The sequence below is a fragment of the Pongo abelii genome, chromosome 2 (genome assembly GCF_028885655.2).
Source record: "Pongo abelii isolate AG06213 chromosome 2, NHGRI_mPonAbe1-v2.0_pri, whole genome shotgun sequence".
In the NCBI taxonomy this organism is placed as follows: Eukaryota; Metazoa; Chordata; class Mammalia; order Primates; family Hominidae; genus Pongo; species Pongo abelii.
In genome coordinates this window covers 69,107,849-69,121,586 of record NC_085928.1, presented here as the reverse complement: position 1 = coordinate 69,121,586, position 13,738 = coordinate 69,107,849, and the positions used below count along the sequence as shown (strand labels likewise).

Here is a 13,738-nt window from a genome sequence, read left to right as displayed (position 1 = left end):
AGGATGGAGGGGATTGAATGAAGACAGCTGAACGCTGAGCAAGGAGGTGGCTCTGCGTTTGCTAGGAGAGCCATTGTGACGTTTGAGCGGGGAAATTCCGAATGCCAGTAGCAACTGGGCAAAAATTGGTCCAAGAGGAGTGGACTTGGCTAACGTACAGAGAGCCTCAGAGGGGAAGGGAGCGGAATTCAGTCTATTCATTCCTTTAGCTGGTGTCTGAGTGCCTCAGTGGTCAAGGGCAGGGCAGTGGGGAGAGTCTGACTGTTGTCTCAGTCCCTGTTGTGCCTTTTTTGTAAATTGGTAAATTGGGAAAGGGGAGGAAGGAAGGGAGACTCTGCCAAAGGCTTTCTTCGGCAGATCAGTTTTAGGGAAAAGTGTGTATGGAAGTTAGGTCCTAGAAATTGATCTTAAAGCTGTTGCCACTTTGGAAAGTTTTCATGTTCCCGAAAGTTATTGCAGCTTTTTTTTTTTTTTTTTTTTTTGAGATGGAGTCTCTCTCTTCTTTTTTTTTTGAGGTGTCGTCTTGCGCTGCCGCCCAGGCTGGATGGAGTGCAGTGGCGCGATCTCGGCTCACTGCAAGCTCCGCCTCCTGGGTTCACGCCATTTTCCTGCCTCAGCCTCCTGAGTAGCTGGGACTACAGGCGCCCGCCACCACGCCCGGCTAATTTTTTGTATTTTCAGTAGAGATGGGGTTTCACCGTGTTAGCCAGGATGGTCTCGATCTCCTGACCTTGTGATCCGCCCGCCTTGGCCTCCCAAAGTGCTGGGATTACAGGCGTGAGCCACCAAGCCCGGCCAGGCTGGAGTGCAGTGGCCCAAGCTTGGCTCACTGTAACCTCCACCTCCCAGGTTCAAGCAATTCTCCTGTCTCAGCTTCCCGAGTAGCTGGGATTACAGGAGCATGCCACCACACCCAGCTAATTTTTGTATTTTTAGTAGAGACGGGGTTTCGCCATGTTGGCCAGGCTGCTCTCGAACTGCTGACCTCAGGTAATCCGCCCGCCTCAGCCTCCCAAAGTGCTGGGACTACAGGCGTGAGCCACCACGCCTGGCCTGCAGCTTCATTTTAAAGAGTACCGTCCTGTGTAGCACAGTGCTTGTCATTAGAAGTTGCACAGGAGATACTCCAACCAGTGTTTCCATAGAACAGCAGTTTAAGGATATGCTTGTGAAAAGCATTCTCTGTCAAATAAGAATTAGAAATACTACATGCTAGATTCATAAAATAGATTGATAAATGTGTGTTGATACGGTTAAGGCTCTGAGAAGTCCTGTAGCAGAGAGGCCTGTGTTAGGTCACACATGCGGCTCACAGTAGGCACTTAGGAGCTAGTATGATGGTGGCAGCATTATTACCAACAATACTTTAGGGACACCAACCTCTGCCAGGTTGAGGAAGAGAGAGAGGTGTTTTAAGAAATGCTTGCTTCCACAACCTAAATGTCCATCAACAGATGAATGGATAAAGGAAATATGGTACATGTACGCAATGGAGTGCCATTCAGCCATGAAAAATAATGAGATCCTGTCATTTGTATCAGCATGTATAGAACTGGAGGTCATTATGTTAAGTGAAATAAGCCAGGCACAAAAAGATGGAACTTCACATGTTCTTACTTATTTGGAAGCTAAAAAAATTAAAACAATTGAACTCATGAAGATAGAGAGTAGAATTATGGTTACCAGAGACTGGGAAAGGGTACTGACAGGACCAAGGGGGAGGAGTGGGGATGGTTAATGGGTGCAAAAATATAGTTAGAATGAATAAGATCTAGTATTTTATAGCACAATAGGGTGACTACAGTCAACAATAATTTATTGTACATTTAAAAATAAGAGTATAATTGGATTGTTTGTAACATAGAGGATAAACGCTTGAGGTGATGGATACCCCATTTACCCTGATGTGGTTGTTATGCATGGTATGCCTGTATCAAAATATCGGCCGGGCACGGTGGCTCATGCCTGTAATCCCAGCACCTTGGGAGGCTGAGGCAGGCAGATCATGAGGTCAGGAGTTCGAGACCAGCCTGGCCAACATAGTGAAATACCATCTCTAATAAAAATACAAAAAATTAGCCGGGCATGGTGGCGGGCGCCTATAATCCCAGCTACTCCGGAGGCTGAGGCAGGAGAATTGCTTGAACCCAGGAGACAGAAGTTGCAGTGAGCCGAGATTGCGCCATTGCACTCCAGCCTGGGCGACAGTGCGAGACTCTGTCTCAAAAAAAAAGAAAGAAAGTCTCATGTACCCCATAAATAAATACATGTACCCACAAAAGTTTTTAAAACTTAAATGCTTCCAGCAGAAACAGAAAATCAAATACCGCATGTTCTCATAAGTGGGAGCTAAACAGCGGGTACGCATGGTCGTAAAGGTGGAAACAATATACACCAGGGACTCCAAAAAGGGGAGAGGAAGAGGAGGAGGAGGCAAGGGTTGAAGAATACCTTATTGGGTACTATGTTCACCATTTGGGTGATGAGTTAAATAAAAGTCTAAACCCCAGCATTACACAGTATATCCATGTAACAAACTTGTACGTGTACCCCTGAATCTAACGTTTAAGATAAAAGAAATGCTTGCATTCTGCTTCCTTCAAAACTCAGTTCAGCGTGGTTAGTGCAACTGAGGAACTAAGGATTATATTTTACTTCATTTCAATTTAATTTTTTTTTTTTTTTTTTTTTTTGAGACGGAGTCTCACTCTGTCACCTAGGCTGGAGTGCAGTGGCGCGATCTCAGCTCACTGCAAGCTCCGCCTCCTGGGTTCACGCCATTCTCCTGCCTCAGCCTCCTGAGTAGCTGAGACTACAGGTGCCAGCCACCATGCCCGGCTAATTTTTTGTATTTTTTAATAGACAGGGTTTCACGGTGTTAGCCAGGATAGTCTCTATCTCCTGACCTCGTGATCCACCCGTCTCGGCCTCCCGAAGTGCTGGGATTACAGGCGTGAGCCACCGTGCCTGGCCCATTTCAATTTAATTTTTAAGGCTTGAAGCAATATAAAAGTTTGTTGTTGTTAAAAACAACTTTGAAATGAGCCCACATTTCCCTTAAAATGGCCAAAGGTGTTTTTTTTTTTTTTTTTTTGAGAGAGAGTCTCTCTCTGTTGCCTAAGCTGGAGTGCAGTGGTGCCATATTGGCTCACTGTAACCTCTGCCTCCCAGGCTCTAGCGATTCTTGTGCCTCAGCCTCCCAGCTAGCTGGGATTATAGGCACGTGCCTCCACCCCTGGCTAATTTTGTCTTTTTAGTAGAGACTGAGTTTCACCATTTTGGCCAGGCTGGTCTCAGACTCCTGGCTTCAAGTGATCTGCCCACCCTGGCCTCCCAAAGTGTTGGGATTACAGGCGTGAGCCACCACACCTGGCCAATGCCCAAAGTTTCGCATCCTACTTAAGATATGTTTTAAGTGTAAAATACACATCAAATTTTGAAGATTTAATAGAAAAAATGTAAAATATTCATTTTAAAAGTGATGTACATGTTGACATAATGTTTTAGATATGATGGGTTAAGTAAAGTATATTAAATAATATATTAAAGTATATTAAATAATTTTTCAAAGCTCAGTTCAAGCATTTTCTCCCCAAACACTTGTGTCTGGCTTTTAGACCATTGAAACTGGAACAATTCATCTTTCTTTTTGTTTAAGAGGTGGGGAGCAGAGGTCAGAGGTTACTAAATCGGCAAATCATACAGAGTGCTTTTCCACAGACTGTATTAGAGGCCATTCCTAACTAGGTAAATGGAGAGCATTCAGGGTAGATCTTGCATTTTCAGTCAGGAGCCAGCTTAAAGGGCAGAGATGATGGGTTATGAGTCAGAACCATGAGGCAAAGGAACAGGTGTCTATCAGGAGGGATCAGCCCTCCCCCAGGGGCCTTCCTGAAGAGGCTGGTTCCCCACTTGGGGACTTGGCCAACTTGTTTTTCTCCATCTGACTCGGGTTTTGCTGGCCTAGGTCTGGCTGCCTCAATTAATAAAAAGACAAGGTCAATAGAAGGGATGTGGAAGAATTGGGAACAGAAGAAGGGTCTCAGAACTCAACAGCCAAAAAGAAGGCAGCTATCTGCTCTGAAAGATTTAACAGAAATAACGCAAAGGAGAGTGAGGTCAGCTCTTAGCAGCTTAGATGAAGTGGGGAGAGTGGACATGATACAAATGCCAGTGGAACAGGCAGCCACACACCCTGCCAACGTCTTGATTCTTGGAAATCAAACTTCCCCCTTTTCTTTGGAGTCTTAGAGGTCCTCAGCCCTTTCCTGCAGAAACATCCACTCTACTCCTCACTACTTGACTGACTTCTTAAAGCAAGGGCTTTTAACAGGGTCTGGGGATGGGTTCATCAGTGGACTTGAGAGAGTCCAGAAATCCCTGGAAATGTCAGTAGATTATGATGTGTACATATTTTTTTTTTCAGGAGATAGTTCATACTTTTTATCAGATTTTCAAATTGCTTTTAGACCCACAGAAAGTTAAGTGACCCCCACTGGAGTACATCCTACTTAAGCCAGCAGGAATGCCAGCCCTAGGTAGGCTTCTTCAGTAGGCTTCCAGGACAACCTCTCCACAAACCAGCTCTTGCCCCAGCACCAGTAAAGCCCCTCACTCTGTCCCAGGTTATATCCAGGTAGCTTTTCTATTGCTGTCCCCACCCCTAGTCTGCTGCTACCTCAGATAGAGCCAGAAAGTGACCTAGTGGTTCCCACGCACAACTCTTTGTTGTAGCAGCAAAACTTTCCTTCCCATTATCTTACAGGTAGAGAAGGAGAAGCCTTCAGATGGTACTTGGCAATCTTCCAGGGATCCACTTTCCATTTGCACATTGTGTGACCCATTCAGCAGTGAGCTTCACTCCCTGTCACCTCACAACTTCCCCATTTCCCATTGTAGTGTAACAGGGTCATGTTCTCCTAGCCTTTAGCTAAATTCTGGGCTGGTTTGCCTTCCCATCACCAGGTATCTCCTCCCATTCCCCCCACCCAACTAGATTTCAGCAAACACTATTTATTTAAACAAGTAACCTTACAATTAGATATTGAAGTTTGTGCCAGTTGCCTGTTTCTAGAATTCTCTTACAGCGATCCCTTCAGTGATGAGGAAAAGAAGCCTCTAAAACATTTCTCACCCACCCCTCACCCCCGCTAGAAAGGTTGTTCCCGTCTACACTGAACAGTTCCAAATCACAGTAAGCACATAGAGGTCAGTGGGTTTGGATCAAATCCCAGCTTACCCCTCATTATGTGACCTTACACATCACTTAACCTCCCTTAGCCCATTTTTCTTTTCTTCATCTGTGTAACAGCAACAATGCATGCCACCTGCCACATATCCCTCATGGGCTTGTTGTGAAATTCAGTGAGAAGATGATGGGTTTTTCAGTACCATGTCCAGCACGTGGTACACATGCAACAACCACCCAATCTGATCCGATCCTGTTGGTAACACTGGCACCTCTTGTTTGGGAGAGAGACTCCCTCAGTAGAGGTTGTAGATTAAGTACTAGGGATCTTCTGACTGATTGTGGCAGCCTTGATGCTGATAAAACTTTGGGGAGTGCTCCTGGGCCCATTATGCTAGCCTGGAAGAGTCAGAGGAGTCCCAGGTGTTCCTTCAACTGTGCATGCTTCAGAAAACCATCTGACCCTGAAAATGCTGTTTCTCTCCCAGCACATTTGCAGGTCGGCCACACTGGCTGGATGGGGAGAGCTGTATGGACGCTCAGGCTACAACTATTTTTTCTCAGGTGAATGTTGAACAGCATCCTCTGATGTAGAATGAGAACCCAGTCATAGAGAATAGCTACCTGGGCCGGGCGCGGTGGCTCATACCTGTAATCTCAACACTTTGGGAGGCCAAGGTGGGCGGATCACGAGGTCAGGAGTTCGAGACCATCCTGGCTAACACGGTGAAACCCCGTCTCTACTAAAAAATAGAAAAAATTAGCCGGGCGTGGTGGTGCACGCCTGTAGTCCCAGCTACTCAGGAGGCTGAGGCAGGAGAATCGCTTGAATCCAGGAGGTGGAGGTTGCAGTGAGCTGAGATCACGCCACTGCACTCCAGCCTGGGCGACAGAGTGAGACTCCGTCTCAAAAAAAAAAAAAGAATAGCCACCTATGGCCACAGTAGTATAGGTAGGGGGTCTCAGTGGGCTGGGTGGAGATCAGGGGCCTTCCTTTGATCAGGGACCAGGAGACAAACAGGAGTTTACCTTAGAGGTGAAGACTACCAGGCATATCGGGGCATAGTGTGTCCTTAGGAGTAGAGCCATGTAGGCCTAGCCCACCTTGGCACTACGGGGAAGGAGGCTGGTGAGGAGGCCCCTGTGTGGAGCCCTGGGTCACCAGCCTCAGTACTGACAGATAGGTTTCTCTGGCAGGGGGTGCAGATGATGCCTGGGCAGATGTGGAGGACGTCACGGAGGAGGACTGTGCTCTTCGGTCAGTGCTGGGTTGCTGTGGTCAGGGGCTTGTGTTGGAGATGGGGTGTCTGGCCAGAGATGGCCATGTTCATATTGTCTGTGGGTATTTGTCACTGGTTCAGGTGAGTGGATTGGCTTCTTTCTCTTCTGTCTGCCAAGTCTGTGCCCCTGAAATAGGGCTGTTGAAGTCCACTGGGTAGCAGCCAAATATACCTGAGCAGTCTGTCTCCATCTTGACTGCACATCTGGATTCACAGAGAACATCCCACTCTTGGGGTTCCTGGTACTGCAGGCCTGAGATAGGGCCCAGACATCTGTATTTGTTTTAAAGCCCCACAGAGTTGCCAGTTTGCAGCTATGATGCTGACTACCAACCTGCCAGATCTCACCCAGTACACCTGGTACTGAGGCACAGGGCAAGGGCTACAGTCCATACATAGGAGACATGAGGTCTAGCCTGGAAGGCACATTTGGAGACCAGATGTGTCACAGCTGCATGATTGGTACTACACATAAGAAGAACTTGGTACAGAACAGGAGTTTGAGTCTCTATAAAAGGAGGAAATGGGCTGGTTCACACTCTTCCTATCCCCTTTCCAAATGTTTCTAGAAAACAATACTACAGGATATTTTAGAAAAGCTCCTTTGCATGGTCTGTACCACGTGGAATGTCTTTAACTGGTGTCAAGCATCTCTGGAATGCACACAAGCACCCTAGTTAAGATCAGCTTCCCAAATCATAGTTCATTTCATGAAAGGGCATCTTGCTATGCCCAGGTTCTGCCTGTTAGCTCTGAAAGCAGCAGCTCTGGCTTGTGCTCAAGAATGTTTGGCTCTTCTCCCTAGATCAAGTGACCTCTGCCCAGCCAGGTCACCATCTTCAGCATACACTGTTCTTGGCAAGGAAACTGCTGGGGACAACAAAGCAGTGTGGATTAAAAAATAAAAAAGTAATGGTGACTGTTTATGCTTTCTACTTCTGCCTATATCTGCAGGGCTGATCAAAAGGCAGCATTGAGATAGAAAAATTTTATCTTTCTCTTTGCTTCATCGGCCTGCTAGGTAGAGGGAATTTACTTGCTAGTATTTCATAATCAGTTGATAAAATAGCTCTAAAAACTTTATCTCTACAAGAATTTCAGACTGCTACATTATGAGCAAGTCATGTGGCTAAAAATGGTCATAAAGGAGGGGGTGGAAGGTGATCAATTCTAATGGAAACCGAAAGATTCTATCAGCCACCAGCCTGCTGCATTTTAGAACGCTGAGATCATCTTGAGTCTCCTGGTTTAATGTCAAGCAATGCCAGAAAGTCCTTTTTCATTTCCACCTGCAAATTGCTCCTCTTTGAAATACATTCCAGAGATTGGGGTAATCTCTTAGAAAGTCACCTTCCCTGCAACCTCTCTGAAATCATTTGTCCTGTTTGGCACCCTTGCGTCCACCTAGCACATGCCCCAGCTTCTGGAGAAGAGTGACATCCATACTTCCCTGAATGAGTTCCCACCCCTAAGCTCCTGTGAGTGAACATGCCATGTAACTTCTCCCTCTGACTCTTTATTTCAGAAGTGGTGACACGCATCTTTTTGATAAGGTCAGAGGCTATGACATCAAGCTGCTTCGATACCTGTCAGTCAAATACATCTGTGACCTGATGGTGGAGAACAAGAAGGTGAAGTTTGGCATGAAGTAAGTACAGGCACCCACCACGAAATGAGCAGAGGCAATGTGTACAGATTTGCAGGGCTGCGTTAGTATGTAGCTGTCACTGCGTTCTGGCCTTCTTACAAAGGACTTTCTGTACATTATCTCACTGTATCTTCAGACAGCCCTACAAAACAGGTACCCGTGTCCCCCTTTTACAGATAGTGAAGCACAGAGAGATGAAGTAGATTGCTCAGGTTGTATGTTAGGGACTGAGGCAGCCATCAGTCTCTACCCAGTGCTCTGCTGCCATCTTCTCTTACATATCTCTGTATTTTTTTTTCCGGCTCCAAGTTCTATGCCATATGTGGCAGATTAGAATCTCTTAATTTTTTAAATTTATTTTTCATAGTGACAGAGACTTTGTTGCCTAAAGTGGTCTCAAACATGTGGCCTTAAGCAATCCTCCTGCCTCAGCTTCCCAAAGTGCTGGGATTACAAGAATGAGCCACTGTGCCTGGTCCTAGAATTTCTTTTAAAATTGAACAAAAAAATCAGCATATATTCAAATTTTACTTCAGTGACTGCTGTCATATAAAAATAACACATATGGACCAAATTCAAATATAAGAAGTGAAAACTAAGAAATAGAGCCTGGGTTAGTGATGAGACTGTAGGAACTGTTTCCAAAATTTTGCTTTTTAAATGATTTTTAAATGTTTTTAAATGATCCTAAAAGGTGGTCTTAGAAAATAAGGCATACTGAGGCTAAAGTTAGAGCTCACCTGTCTGCAGATCTGAATATTGCCTTATTCCTCCCTTCCTTTATCTGTCAGAGTCCCCAGTGTTTATTTTCAGATGCTATTTGTTCACCCTGTTTAGAAGTGGGCTCAGTGACTATTAGAGAAGACAGGAGAGCAGAAAAAAAGGGTTCCCATAGGATCATATTATTTGGCTCTCATCTCACTCCTGGGTCAGAGTGGCTACACTGTGTGCATTTTGGGGTCAGGTGGAAGGTTGTTCTCCACCTTTAGGCTCTGACTGAGGCTTGCTGTAGTATTAGAGGGGGGAGTAACTTCCCTTGCTTGATATGTTGGAATAGGGGCAGAGAAGGTAGAGTTCTTTTTTTGAGATGGAGCCTCACTCTGTCAGCCTGGCTGGAGTGCAGTGGCGCAGTCTTGGCTCACTGCAACCATCTGCCTCCTGGGTTCAAGCAATTCTCCTGCTTCAGCCTCCTGAGTAGCTGGGATTACAGGAGCATGCCACCACACCCAGCTAACTTTTTGTATTTTTGATGGAGACAATGTTTCACCATGTTGTCCAGGCTGGTCTTGATGGGGTTTCTCCATGTTGGGAACATGACCTCCAGCCGATACACCCAGCTGAAGTTATAGTTCTTAATTGTACAAAGTAGGCACTGCTGAAGGGAATTATTAACATTGAGTAATAGTTTTTTAGCAGAAGCTTCATTTGTGATTATAACCCTTATTTGGGGAATGGTGTATGTTTGTGTGTGTGTTGCGACACTGTAACACATTGTGTCCTTGTCTTGTAGTGTAACTTCCTCTGAGAAGGTGGACAAAGCCCAGCGCTATGCCGACTTCACTCTCCTCTCCATCCCGTATCCAGGTAGGGGGCTCTCTTCTAGTGGCAGGCATCCTAGGACTGGGGACCTGGGGGGCCATGAGCAAGCCCTCTCTACTTAGTTACACTGGTGCCCTGGGAGCTTTCCTTGAGGGTTTGTGTCAGGCAGTGTAGGACATTTTGGTTCCCAGTCACAGGCCACACTAAGCATAGGATAGTGTCCTGGGGAAGGGGCTTTCCACTCAAGGGGTCTAGGGATTGAGTACTGTCACTCACTGGTCCTAGCCACAGCCTTGAGTGAAGTACTTCACTCCTCCGAGCCTCAAGTTTTCTCAGGAACTTGGAACAATTTAGCTCAGTTTTGATGTATATGAAAGTGGTCTGTGCATGAAAATACTGTTTAAGTGTAAAATGACATTATTAGTACTCTGTGTGAGCAACTACACTTGCTGCTCTAGCCTGAGTGGATGTCACCCTTTGGGTGCATGTCTTCAAGTGATTGAGTTATTTATGGAAATTGCCCCAGGCAAGGCTATTCTGGTGGTAGAAGAACACATAATTGCTATGTTCCCAGTAACTGGACAGTGGCCACACCATGTTGCAAAGCACATTGGTATCCACAAAGCTGCATTTGTTCCTGGCACATAAAAGTGTGTGCAACCTGTGGCCAGGGCTGTATTCTCTGCACTGGATATTAAAGCTGTTGGTCTAGTGTGTAGCATTCATGTTTTCTGGTAATACCTGCCTGTTCAACAGGGGAGGCCAAGGACCTCTAACATCAGTGCAAGATGTTGTCAGCAGACAACAGGGCGTAATACACTCTTTCTCCTTAAAACCTCTCTCCTATTTCTCAGTACCAGCATCTGCCTTTAGTGTTGTGTTGGACCTTATCTTCTCAATCTCGGGGCCACATAGCCATGAGCAAGGGCAGGCAGGTTCATCTAGTGCCTTGTGGGAGGGGTGTCCTCATCATATGCAAGCTGGTGGTATCCAAACTCCAGCCCCTGGTAACCCAGCACCTCTACAGGGGACTTCGCCTGAGTCTGTTCACTGTTCTCTGCTAGCATAGTGTTTGATGCCACATAGAACTGGGCAGGAATCCCAGCCCTAGCACTGTGTCTCCTTGAACAAGTCCTGTATCCCTTCTGAGCATCAGTTTCCTCCTTAATAAAATGAAGATGATGGTGCTTATTTCAGAGTGAAGTGCCAGACCCCTCTATAACAGGTGTATGCCAGACCCCTCTATAACAGGTGTCCTGTAAATAACAGGCCTAATGATGAGTAGTTGGGAAAGCTTCAGGGAACCTCCTCTTCCCTAAAAGCAAGTTTGGGCTGATGCAGATGATGATGATGATGATGATGATGATGATGATGATGCTGCTAACGATAACGATGCTGGAGTGAGCTTGGCAGTATCAGATCCACAGTGATGGGTGTATCCTACCTAAGGGGGTCCACACTGGAACCATTGGGTAACTCCATAGCTGGTTTTCAGACATAGTTTCCAGCTCCCAGGAGATGCTTCGGGGGTTCCACAGACTGAACTCTGCAGGTTTGCACTGCCTGAAGAACCAGGCATCACTTCGTTTAAATTTAGGTTCCAAGTAGGACTTGGTTTGGAAAAAATAGTTTTGCTAGAAGTATAAATACCATTGCTCCAAAATAGTAGCACAGTGTCCTTTCTGCTGTAGTTTGGCAACTTGTTACAAGACTCCCAAAATGTTATCACCCTTTGACCCAGGTATTTTTCTAATAATTGGTCATTAGGCTGTAATTCAGCCACTTGGTGTTGAGGACATTTACCATATGTCTATTTGTAATAGCAAAACAAGAAATGTTTTCACTAAGCAGAATAATGATTGAATGATGGCACATCCCTCAGTAGAATGAAATATTGTATAGTCATAGAAGAATCGAAAATGGGCTGGGCATGGTGGCTCACGCCTTTAATCTCAGCACTTTGGGAGGCCTAGGCAGTAAAATTGCTTGAGCCCAGGAGTTCAAGACCAGCCTGGGAAACAGTGACACTCTGTCTCTACCAAAAAAAAAAAAAAAAAGAAAATGCTTACACTTTTTGACATGGAAAACGTCACAAAGCTTAAGATAAGCAGGATACAGAATCACATAGTATATTCTCAACTAAGTAAAGGAAAATGTGCTTATAAAAAAGGCTTAAAAGGAAGTGTGCCAAAATGTTAAGATGCCTGAATGCTTTCCCCAAAGCTTTTTTTGTTATAAAAGGCATCAAAAGCGGAGTGCGGTGGCTCACGCCTATAATCTCAGCACTTTGGGAGGCCGAGGCAGGCAGATCACCTGCGGTAGGGAGTTCAAGACCAGCCTGACCAACATGGAGAAACTGTATCTCTACTAAAAATACAAAATTAGCTGGGCGTGGTGGCGCATGCCTGTAATCCCAGCTACTCGGGAGGCTGAGGCAGGAGAATCGCTTGAACCCAGGAGGCGGAGGTTGCAGTGAGCCAAGATTGTGCCATTGCACTCCAGTCTGGGCAACAAGAGCGAAACTCCATCTCAAAACAAAAATAAAAACAAAAACAAATAAAACAAATAAAAGGCATCAAAAGAGACCAAAATTTGTATGTACTGCATCTGACAGTGTGTGTGTGTTAGGGAAGGTAATGAGGATCAATAAAAATAAAAAAGCTGGAGATGGGGTGAGACACCATTGCACACCCAAATAAGGGGGACAGGAGAATCACTTTTTATTTGATAGACTTGTGTTCTTGTGGTTTTTTTTACATACTTCTATTACTTCATAATAAGAAAAAGATATAAAATTACTATTATCCAAACCAAGTCATGAGCTGCACTTTGATGCTGTTTAAGGAATCTCAGTTGAGCCCTGTGATGACTTTGAGGCTCAAACAGGTACTCAGTAGTCTCAGCTCTAGATGTGTCACACTATCTTGGGCCCTTGGAAATGAGAAGTATTCTGGGATCATTTCTTTCAGCACACCAAAATAGATGGGCCCAAATTCTGCAGCACAAATCTAATTTGTTTCCTCCTTGAGTGAATGGCACTTCTCATCCTGCTTTTGGTCCCTCTCCTCTTGCCTGACAGTGGTTCAGAAGCCTATTCAGGTAATGAACATTAGGCATTGCCCTGAGTAGAGTCTGTTTTAATTCCGTTTCTCACAAAAACTGCTTCTACATCATAGGCGGGTCTGAGCTCAGCCTAAGGCCTGCAGTGTTGATTTGAGCAGCTAGAGTTGGGAAAACAGCACTTCACAAGAGCTCTGAGGGATAATTGCTGTCTCTCCTAAACCTGGGCTCATAACTCAGGGCCTCTGTCTGAGATCTATAATTCTTCTTTCTCCCAGTGAGGCTCCCAAGAATAGGCTAAAGTGTTATGGCTGAGGATGGTTTCCAGACTTCTTGAGGCCTGGGGATTAGAGTGTAGGGTGTGTATGGAATGAAAGCCACTTCTGGAAAACATGGGCTGGGTCTCCAGGGAAGCTTTCCTATCTTCCCTGAGGTGGCCTCAGACAGGAACTTGACCCAAGTGTTGCTGCAACATTCCATGTGAATCTTCTTTGTGGCTACTTCCCCTGAATTTGGACAATTGTTTTCTTGCCTCTGGGACCTCACCAGACTTGGAGGTGTGGCCAAAGCCATGTGCTGTCTGAAGTTTGTGTAGAGGCCCTGATTGAGGTGCTGAGAATAACTGCAAGCTAGCCAAGTGCCTTCTCCCACCGTATTTCTTGAAGCCACCAGGAGTTCCTTGGAGGACCAGATGCTCACTGTGCTATGGTCAGACTCAGCAGGGGCAGGCCACAGCCTGAGGGGCAAGACACATTCTCTCTGACCAAGGAGGCCAACCCCAAGTGCAGAACAAAGTAGTTGACTTCAAGCTGTGGGCTGGCACTGTGGGCTGGCACTGTGGGCTCTTGTTGCAGTGGCAGCGTGATGACAATAGTGTGCTGCCATTTGAGTGTCACTTGGACCGGTGCTGTGCTAGGTGTTTTATATGTATTATGTCATCCTTAAACAGCCATTTTACAAATGACAAAATCAAGGCTTAGAGACATTAAACAACTTGTTCAGCGTTACAGTGTTAAGTAAAAA

At 45.6% G+C, this 13,738-nt stretch overlaps 1 protein-coding gene across 10 annotated transcripts in view; it reads left to right on the top strand.

Annotated features, from left to right (window-relative positions):
• MTMR14 (myotubularin related protein 14) overlaps nt 1–13,738 on the top strand; it is a 52,872-nt gene that overhangs the window by 13,629 nt on the left and 25,505 nt on the right. For 7 of the 10 annotated variants that reach the window (XM_024244731.3, XM_024244732.3, XM_024244730.3 and 4 more), the window contains 4 exons: nt 5,677–5,752; nt 6,386–6,446; nt 7,994–8,116; nt 9,627–9,700. In XM_024244731.3, coding sequence (XP_024100499.1) covers nt 5,677–5,752; nt 6,386–6,446; nt 7,994–8,116; nt 9,627–9,700 — 334 coding nt within the window. The remainder of the gene's footprint in view (nt 1–5,676; nt 5,753–6,385; nt 6,447–7,993; nt 8,117–9,626; nt 9,701–13,738) is intronic. The other 3 variants (XM_054551814.2, XM_054551813.2, XM_054551812.2) reach the window with 1 other exon arrangement.